This window comes from Vombatus ursinus, unplaced genomic scaffold, assembly GCF_900497805.2.
Source record: "Vombatus ursinus unplaced genomic scaffold, bare-nosed wombat genome assembly UNPS02011631.1, whole genome shotgun sequence".
Lineage (NCBI taxonomy): Eukaryota > Metazoa > Chordata > Mammalia > Diprotodontia > Vombatidae > Vombatus > Vombatus ursinus.
The window spans coordinates 1216-11356 of record NW_020951409.1 but is presented as its reverse complement, the minus strand read 5'-3'; the positions used below and the strand labels follow the sequence as shown (position 1 = coordinate 11356).

Sequence of the window (10141 nt, the reverse complement as noted above, 5' to 3'; positions counted from 1 at the left end):
CTTCTTCTTCTTCTTCTTCTTCTTCTTCTTCTTCTTCTTCTTCTTCTCCTTCTTCTCCTTCTCCTTCTCCTCCTCCTCCTCCTCCTCCTCCTCCTCCTTCTTCTTCTTCATCATCATCATCATACAAACTTTGCCTAATGACTTCTAAGCCAGGGAGCTGACCACCTCTCAAGACAGCCCAGAGTACTTTTAGAAAGCTCTCATTGTTAGGAAGTTTGCACTGATGTCAAGTCTAAATTTTCTTCTTTGAAATTTCTACAAATTTCTTGGGTCCTGTGCTTTGGGGCCAAACAGAATGAATCTAATCCTTCGTCACCTGACAGCCCTTGAAATACTTGAAGACAGTCCTGAGTCTTGACCCCTTGAGTTTTCCCTTTTCTGGGCTAAGCACCTGTCCTCATATGTCATTGACTCCAGTCCCTTCATCTTCCTGGCTGCCTTCCTCTGAACACTTGCTCACTTATCAAAGGCCTTTTTAAACCACAATACCCAGAACTGACCACAATATTCTAGATGAGGACAGAGTACAGTGGGGCAATCACCTCCCTGTTTCTGGAAGCTATGCCTGCCTTGATGCAGTCCAAGATCCCATTAGCATTTTGACTGCCACATCACACTGCTGATTCATTTTGAGCTGGTGGTTTACTAAAACCCCCAGATCTTTTCCCAGAATAACCACTGTATATCCCAGTTTCCCCCATTTTATACTTGTGAAATTAATTTCTGCACCCCAAAGAAAGACTTTACATTTGTCGCTACTGAATTCCATCATATTAGATTCAGCCCAGTGCTCTAGCCTGTCAACCAACATCCTTTCGTTTTTAAATTATTTAAATTAAATTTCTTTTTTAAAAAAAGATCCTACCTTCTCTCCATCCCACCTCCCCCTGCCCTACCTCCATTGAGAAAGAGAAACAAAAGCCCTGTTACAAGTATCTATAGTCAAGCAAGCACTGGCCATGTCCCACAAATACATCTCAGTCTGCCCTCTGAGTCTATTACTTCTCTCTTAGGAGGCAAGTAGCCTATTTCATCCTCTGAAGTCCTGATTGGCCATTGTCTGTTGCCATCTTTTTGGACCCTGACTTTGGCATCCAGTGTATTAGCCATCCTTTATATCTTTGGGTCAATTAAGAGGCTATTGCCACTGTCCAGGCAAGAGATGATGAGAGCTCAAATGAGGATGGTGGTCATATTTGGGGAACACAAGGGATAAATCTGAGAAATGTGGTGGTCAAATGAACACAACTTGGTAACTGACAAGATATGAGATGTGAGAGAGAAGGAAGAATCACAGATGACAATGTGAGGTTAGGAACCTGGGTGACTAGAAGCCTGGTTCATGCCCTCAACAGAAATCCAGACTGACCCTTAACCCCAACCACAAAAGCGGGTACCCATTCAATCTTGACCCTGGCCACAGCTCGATTACCTTGGATCAGGCTACTGACCTTGAAGCATGGTCCTAGCTTGAATCCTTTCAATTGGTCCTTCCCCTCACTGGGACTGAGACCTCAATCTAACTATAGCCTTTCCCCAGCCTGCTCTATATAGACTGACCCCTGACCCCTGATATGGGCTGACATATTTTGGTTACTTAAAAAAAAAGAGCCACAGAACTGAAACCTGGCCATGAACATTGGTTCATCCCTGGACTTGCCCGAATTTTAGCAACAGACTCACCTCCTAAAGGTGTCCACGAGATTAAGCCCTAACTCTAGCCATAGTCTGACACTATCCATCCATCCATGGCCAACTAAACTGTCTATGCACTGATCTCTGAGGCTGGCCACAGCCAGAACCTGCCCCAATACTGGGCTTAGACTGAGTCCTATCCAAGACATGGATGGATCCCAAACCCCACTTAGATATTGATTCCCTAAAATAGTCCCACTGTCCTCCGCCCTGGTTGGACTTCTGAAGTATTGCATTCAGTTCTAGGAACCAGTTTAAAAGAGATAAAGATGAGCTTCAGAGTATCCAGAGGAAGGCAGTCAGGATAGAAAAGGGCCTTGAGCCCATGTCAGATGAGGCTTGGTTGAATGATAATAACTAACATGTATGTAGCTCTTACTATGTGGCAGGCACTGTGCTAAACACTTACAGATATTACTCCATCTGATCCTCACAACAACCCTGGGAGGTAGGGGTTATTATTATCCCGATTTTACAGTTGAGGAAACTGAGGCAAACAGGGTTAAGTGACTTGCCCAAAGTCACACAGCTAGGAAGCGTCTGAGGCTAATTTGAACTCAGCTCTTCATGACTCCAAAAGCTCTATCCACTATGGCTCCACCTAGGAGAAATTAGGCATGCTTAGCCTAGAGGAGAGAAGATTTGGGGACTATACTAGCCATCTTCAAGCAATATCATATTCTACATGGGCTGCCATGTAGAAGAGGGATCAGGCTTGTTCTGCCTGGCCCCAAAAACAGACCCAAGAGCAGTGGGTGAGTATCAGAAGTAGGATTTGACCCTGGGTCTCCCATGGCTCTAAATCTAGAATGATCCATGAAACCAAACTGCCATCATCTTTCCTCTCACAACTTGGAGGTCATTGGAGGGGGGCAATTCGAGCCCCAAGCCTGACCAATGCAAAGAGCCACATGTAGGTTTGATGTTCAGAAAAGCTTTTTTTTGTCCAAGGTGGGATGGGCTCCCTGGAGAGGCAGGAGGCTGCCTGTCCCTGGAGGTGTCCAAGGTGGGATGGGCTGCCTGGAGAGGCAGGAGGCTGCCTGTCCCTGAAAGTGTCCAAGGTGGGATGGGCTGCCTGGGAGGTGTCCAGGCAGGGGGGGCTGGACTGAACACTTGTCACGTATACTGGGAATTCTTTTCATGTGTGAGTTACCCTAGATGGTTGCTGAGGTCCCTTCCACCTTGCAGATTCTGTGATTCTGAAGCTACAGACTAATGGACTAACGCCAATCCCAGGCCCCCGAATGGTCCTAATCTCTGTTAGAGTCTGAGTCCTGGCAGAGCCAAAACCCGACAATGAAGCCTGGCCCAGGGCTGAGTTTATGCCTTCCCCTAAAATTGGCCAGAGATTCACCTCTCACCTCAGCCACACACTGGAGCCCTCACCTGACCACACAGAGTCATTACCCTGGTCACTGACACCCCCCCCCAAAAAAACCCCAGCCCACACACCTGACCCCAGACGGGCAATCTGGGCAGCAGAAGCGCCAAAGTTCGGCAGCAGACTAAGTCCCCAGCCACTAGAGGGACCCTTAATCTAGAGAGATTCATACCCCACCCCACCAAGTGGTTAAAAACTAAACCCTAACCCCAGCCCTGGACTGAATCCCTAATGATGGTCAAAAATGGCCTCTTTCAAACCAGCCCTCACCAATCGCCTGATCCCTTCACAGGCTGAGCTCCAAACTCTGAATCAGACCACACCTTCATTATCGGCCCCCTGCTGAATCTAAAAATCGACCAAAGACTTAGCTAATCATAATGATGGGGTTTTCTTATCTTTGTGACTCGCCCAAGGTCACACAGCCACTAAATGTTATGTGTCTGAGGGCGGATTTGAACTCAGGTCCTCCTGACTCCAGGGCTGGTGCTCTATTCACTGTACCACCTAGCTGCCCCCCTCAATGGGGTTAACAACTAAAATTTCTACAGTGCTTAAAGGTTGTGACACTTTCGTTACATGATCTCCTTCATCTGAGCTTCATGATGGCCCAGCAAGGTGGGCACTACAGGAATTGCTCTCAATGGACCCTTGAGTTTATTGATGCAAGGTTCTTCCAGCGTGGGCACTCTCTCCAGTGGTGCAGATCACCATTTGTCCGTAACACGGGGCCATAGGCTCACAGGAGCTAGAAGGGATCATTTCAGATGAGGAAATTGAAGTCCTGACAGTGACTTGCCCAGGGTCCTGCAGATAAGAAAGGGCAAAGATCTGAATCCACATTGTTTGAGTCTTTTGCACTTAATCGGGTGGTAGGATTTGAGGGATCTTAGAAATCATCTTGGGAATTGCCTGGGGCTCTGAGAAGGGAGGTGATTTATCTAGGGTCACACAGGTGATAAGAATCAGTGGTAGGACCTGAACCCAGGTCTTCCTGACTCCAAATCCAGCCCTGCATCCATGATACACTGTCTTGGGTATTATTATCCCCATTTTATAGATGTAGAAACTGAGGCTCAGAGTATTTAAGTGACTTGTCCAAAATCATTCAGCTAGTCTGGAGTCAGGAAGACCTGAATTCAAATCCCGCTTAGACACTTCCTAGCTGTGTGACTCTGGGAAAGTCACTTATCCTCTGCTTGTGCCAGTCTCCTCATCTACAAAATGGGGATAATAATAGTCCCTACCTCTCCCAGGGTTGTTGTGAGAGTCAAATGAGATAATAATTGTAAAGCACTTAGCACAATGCCTGGCACGTAGTAGGTGTTTCCTTCCTTGTAAGCTTCAGAGGTAAGATTTGAGCTTAGATCTCTCTGGACGCCAAGTCCAATGCTATTTCCAGCCTGCCATACCCTCCCCTAGACTCACCCTGGCAATATCAGCTCCTTAAAATTGTCGACAGGGGCAACTAAGTGGCGCAGTGGATAGAGCACCAGCACTGGAGTCAGGAGGACCTGAGTTCAAATCTGACTTCAGACCAAACACTTGACACTTACTAGCTGTGTGACCCTGGGCAAGTCACTTAACCCCAATTGCCTCACAAAAAAAATGTCTATGAACTGGCCACCTACATTGAGGGACTGATCAGAAACTCCCCCCAGGGGCCACCAAACTTCCATCCCTGGGTCACAGACTGACCTATTTATTCAAACTATCCATAGACTCTCCACTAAATGCAGGACACAGCCTGAGGTTAAACCCTGCCTCTGACTGACCCCTCATATCAACACAGGCCACAAACTGACCTTTAGCCCTGGCTGTAGGCTCACTCCAGGGCTTGCCACACTCAAGGAAGCTAGGCGGCTTAATGGATGCTGAGCCTGGCAGCAGGGAGACCTGTGTTCAAATCTGGCCTCAGACATTTGCTAGCTGTGTGATTCTGGGCAAGTCACTGAGCCCTGTTTGCCTGTTTCCTTATCTGTAAAATGAGCTGGAGAAGGCAATGGCAAACCACTCTAGCATCTCTGCCAAGAAAATCCTAAATGGGGTCACCAAGGGTCTGACATAACTGAAAATGACTCAACAAACCCTGAACATGAACTGATACCCTAAAACTGGCCACACCTGTGATAAGACACTGAGCCTTAGCTCTGATGATAACAACTGGATAATCAGGAGGACTCACGTTCAAATTCTACTCCCGACACTTACTAGCTATGTGACAAGTCACTTAGCTTCTGTCTGCCTCAGTTTCCTCATCTGTAAAATGGGGATAATAATAGCACCTGCTGTGAGAGGATTTGTAAAGTGTTTTTGCAAACCTTAAAAGTGCTATATAAATGCTAGCTATCATCATTATTAAAAGCATCAATAATTAAACTGGCATTTACATGGTGCTTTTAAAGGTTACAAAGCACTTTACATATACAGGGGATCCCAAAAGTCTCAGTGCCGTTTTAAGCTATTAAAGCCTTAAGCTTTAATTAATTCACCTATTCCTCACTACAACTCTTCGAGGGAGGTGCTACAAGTATTTCCCATTTCACAGTTAAGAAAATTGAGGCTTGGGGAGGGGTTGTTGATTTGCCCATATTTAGTAAGCTGCCCACGACTCCAGATCTAACATGAACCACGGGGCCACATTGCTCTGCCGCTCTCCTCCCTGACCCCAGGCCACAGATTGAGACCAAAGCCTGCCCGATTTATCAGCTTCTAAAACCGAACTAGGGTGGAGATGCAATGCTGACTCCAGCTCCATGAAGACCAAGCCCTTATCCTGAGCCCAGACAGAACCCCTGCCCCCACCAAAGCTGGTTCCAGGCTGAGGCCAAATCTCAACCGGTCATCTTGCAACAGGGGCCATCGGTCATAAGGAGGTGCAGGATGCCCAGGCCTTATGGACCAAGTCCCTACAAAGCAGAGTTCTCTAGACTTGGGCCCTCTTTGGACTTAGGCTCCAGCTGGGTACATTAGCCAGTTGATGGAGCAGAGGCTAGCCACAGCATCAGAACAGGGCAGGGCTTTTTCTTCCTTCCATCCCTGTAGAGACACTGGTCTCCCGGAAGGTCCAGTGGACAGGCTGTGGGCAATGTCTAGGTAACAGCTCTGATGGGCCAATAGAACCCAGCTGAACATGATATCGAGGATTAGGTATCATCTATTACCTACTGCAGCTGGCCACAGAGCCGGTCTTTCAGTAGGCCCCATTCTGCTCTCAACTCAACCCCCTCAGGCTTTGCCTCTGGGTGCACATCTTTCTGCTGAATTCCCCCCTATGGGGTTCCCAGTCCTCCCTCCATTCTCTTCCCTCTCACCCCCAATTACCACCACCACCATGGCAGACAGGCATGCACTCAAGCATTTCTTATCACAAAGTTATTTTTTTATTTCGAGTCTGGGTCAGGAAAAGGTACGGGACAGGGAGGTGGAGTGGGTGGGAGGGAGGGAGGCACTGGGAAGGGGGTACTCTACCCAAGGTAAGAGAGTGCTGAGGACTGGGGATATGTCATCCCATGCCCACCCTCCCCTGGGGCCAGTGAAAGGGTGGCTCCCCCCAAGGCCATGGCTGTGACCCTGCATGAGGGGTGGGGTGTCCAGTTGCTCACTGTGGATGTGGAAAAGAGAAGAAATTGGGAGGGGGAGGGAAGGAGGGGGAAAGAAGACGCCCACGTCAACCCCTGGCACTGCAGGCTGCAGTCCCCATTGGTAGCCACCAGAGGACAGCACAGCCCCAAAGAAGGCTGGAGCCAGGGCACTTGTCCAGAATTCTCCATTCCTTGGGAGGACGGCTTAAAAAAATAAACCCCTAGAAGCTGGTGTGTTTCCCCCGTCCCTGCAGACCCCCAGGGGTGGAGGGTGAGAGGTAGAGGGGTGAAGGGTGGAGGCCAGGGGCTCTGGTGTCTGATCTATCTCTTTGTTTAAAAAAATCAAAACTAACAAAATAAATGGTTTCTCTCTCCCTCCCTCCTCCCCCCTCCCCCCTCCCAAAGAACAAAGGTATGTGGGTGACAGGGATTGGTTTGCAAGGTCAAGGTCCCTCCCCTCCATCCCTCCCCCCCCATAAATAGACCCACCAACACAAATAAATAAATAAATATTTAGATAAATAAATAAATAGGGTCTTTGTATGTGTATATACATAAATCTTTCATTCTCTCTCTCTCTCTCTCTCTCTCTCTCTCTCTCTCTCTCTCTCTCTCTCTCCCTCTCTTTCTGATTCTGTCTCTCTCCAGATGGCCCAGTGACTTAGGGTCTCCCCAGGCCCATCACACACAAAACTTACTGGCTTTTTAGCCACGACACAGGAAAGGGGGTGGGGAACAGCATTTCAAAGCTCCATTGGCTGGAGCTTGGGGGGTCTGGGGAGGGATGGGATTGGAAGAGAAGGAACCCCTCCCAACCAGACAAAGCATTCCAAAGCTGCAGAATCCTGTGCCTGGAGGTGGTGGGGGGGCGGGGACTGAGGCTGGTATGGAACTGTCAAAGACACATCATTCTGAAGGTACAGAACAGGAGGAGGGCAGGGGAGAGGAGGGAAGGGGGAAGGGACCCGAACTAGACGTCACTGGGGGAGCGGGAGCGGAAGGGGGCCTTGGAAGAGCAGCAGACAGCCCACAAGACTTTCTGGACGTCGTGATTGCGGAAGGCATAGATGACAGGGTTGAAGAGGGAGTTGGAGGTGGCCGGGAGCAAGGTGAGATAGGTGTAGAGCAGGGGTGAGTGGGAGTCGCCCAGCAGGCAGTAGACGGCAAAAGGAAGCCAGCAGGCGGCAAAGGCCCCCAGAACCACGGCGAGGGTGGCAATGCCCTTGCGAGTGGCCACGTAGTGGGAGGCGGGCAGCAGGTGCCGCTGGAGGGCGATCTGCTGGGCATGGCGGCAGACGATCCGGCAGATCTGGGCATACAGCTGTAACATCACGCCAAACACCATGAAGAAGACCACGGCCAGGACCACCAGGTGGTTCTTGGTCAGTGGGCTCACGACGCCACAGGAGGCCGGCTCCTCCAGGCAGTTCCAGGCCAGCACAGGAAGAAGGCCCAGGCCCAGAGCACCCCCCCACACCAGCACCAGCATGGCATATGTCCTTGTCACTGTGGTCTCAGAGTAGTAGGTGAGTGCATTGTAGAGGGACAGGTAGCGGTCCACGGTGATGGCCAACAGGCTGTAGATGCTGGCAGTGAAGGCAGTGACCAGGACTCCCACCAGGACCAGGCTCAGGATGGGAGAGCCAATGCAATACTTGGAGGCAAAGTGCAGAATGAGGCCCAGGCCGGCTAGCAGGTCTGCAGAGGCCAGGCTACCGATGAGCAGGAACATGGGAGCCCGAAAGGCTGGTGTACCCACAATGACGGCCACGACCACTGCATTCTCGCAGAACACCAGGGTCCCGGAGATGCACAGCACCACATCCCAAGCAGTCGGGAGGGGCAGAGGGGAGCCTGGGCTGGTGTCCCGTGGGGACTCCACACCACTCTCATTCCCTGGAGCCAGCCATTCCAGGGGGCCTCCTACCCCCTGCATTGTGGTACCTGCTGGAAGAAAAGGTTGGGTGAGAGTCCTGTGGGCCCCAGGTTTCAAAGGGCTGGGGTTAATGCTATCTTTTGACACCTGGGATACTGTATGGGGGAGGGGGAGGGAAAGGAAGTGGTGGTACCCAAATCTTCCCTGATTCTTAGGGACACCAGGGTCCTGGTGCTCATGAGGGTCAGCCCTTCTCCTTACTTCCTTTAGGGATAACTGAATACCCCTTACTGAGGTTCCCCACAAGCTGCTCTCCTCTCAGGTGAATTAATTACAAAACAGGGTCTAAACCAGCCCCCCTTGAGTGTGTTTAAGGGAGGAAAAGAAGGGGCGATTCCCTGACCCTCAGACCATCATAAAAGAATGGGGGTACTTAAGGTAATCTAAGGAGAAGTTAAGGGGGCGGGGTGTCCCCTCCTCCGGCCCCCTCACAGCTCTCACCTCCACTCTCCGGGCTGTAAGTCCAGACCTATTCTCCTTGCACTCGGACACCTGTGTTTCTAGCCCGGGCACCCTCATTCCCCAGCTCCTCAGCCCCGACCTCTGTGTCCCTGAATCACGCACCCCACCAGCCCCACCTGAATTCCCATCCCTTGTCACCCACAAGCCCTCCCCTGCGACCGAGCCTCTCGCCCAACATTTGGGATGCTTAGTGGGGCGGCCGCATCTTTCCTGGCTGGACACCTGGGTCCTGCCCCTGAGCCGCTCAAATGTCCCCCCACCCCACCCCGCGCCGGTCAACCCGGGTCATGCAGGGGACCTCCCTCACCCGCTCCCTTTGCTCCCAGGACACCCAAGCCTCTGGCTTGCCCAGGCCGGGGCGTCCCAGGCTCCTGCAGCACGCTAGCATCCCGGACACCCTGGTCCCAGGGACGGGGCCATCACTCACCAGTCCCCAGGCCCTGGGGCTGCGGCTGGAGCCGGGACTGGGCTAAGGTCGCGGTCCCCGGCCGGGGGCGTCCACTGCAGCAGCAGCAGGGGATAAGGGTCCCAGCCGCCGCGGGGCTGCCGTGGTCTAAGCTTGGGTCACCCAAGCCCCCGCCTAGCGAAGCGGCGTGACTCACCCGCGCCGGGCCCCGCCCTGAGCCGCCTGCTCTCTGACGTCAACGGCCCAGCCCAGCCAATGGGCTTCGCGGGAAGGAGCGCAGCGCGCGCCGCGCGGCATGATAATGAGGCCTCGCGCTGGCGGCTCCCCATTCATAAAAAGCGCCCAGCCCCGCCCCCTCCCGTTCCGTCCTTGAGGCAGCGCCCTCTGCGGGCCGGGCCCGGCGGGCGGGGCTAGAGGGTGGAGGGGGGGGCGCGTAGGCGGGACCGTGACGGGGATGGGGATGATGCAGGTGAAGCAGGGAGAGGGAGGGGGGCGCGAGCCGGGTGAGAGCGATGCTGGCAGGGACCGGGTGACGCTGCTAGGTGACGCTGATGCGGGCTCTGGGACCTGGGGTGACGGGGATGGGAATTGTGATAGGCAGAGGGATGGGGAGGGGGGGCTAGGGTCAGAGAACGGGGAATGTCCGTGCTGGAAGAGCTCTAGAATGTAGCCTGTGG

General features: G+C 52.1%; 1 protein-coding gene across 3 annotated transcripts; it reads right to left on the bottom strand.

Moving 5' to 3' along the window:
- Positions 1-7234: 7234 nt before the first annotated feature.
- LOC114039159 (G-protein coupled receptor 3-like) lies at positions 7235-9564 on the bottom strand. Of its 3 annotated transcripts, none has more exons than XM_027856816.1 (2): positions 9486-9564; positions 7235-8607 (listed from the first exon to the last, which is right to left on the bottom strand). In XM_027856816.1, the coding sequence occupies exon 2, from the start codon at positions 8594-8596 to the stop codon at positions 7631-7633; it is 966 nt and encodes a 321-aa protein (XP_027712617.1). In that variant the 5' UTR covers positions 8597-8607; positions 9486-9564; the 3' UTR covers positions 7235-7630. The 3 variants fall into 3 exon arrangements, with proteins under 3 accessions (XP_027712617.1, XP_027712616.1, XP_027712618.1); XM_027856815.1 differs by having other exon boundaries at positions 7235-8604; positions 9486-9552; XM_027856817.1 differs by lacking the exon at positions 9486-9564 and adding an exon at positions 9038-9069 and having other exon boundaries at positions 7235-8604.
- Between the last annotated feature and the right edge of the window lie 577 nt (positions 9565-10141).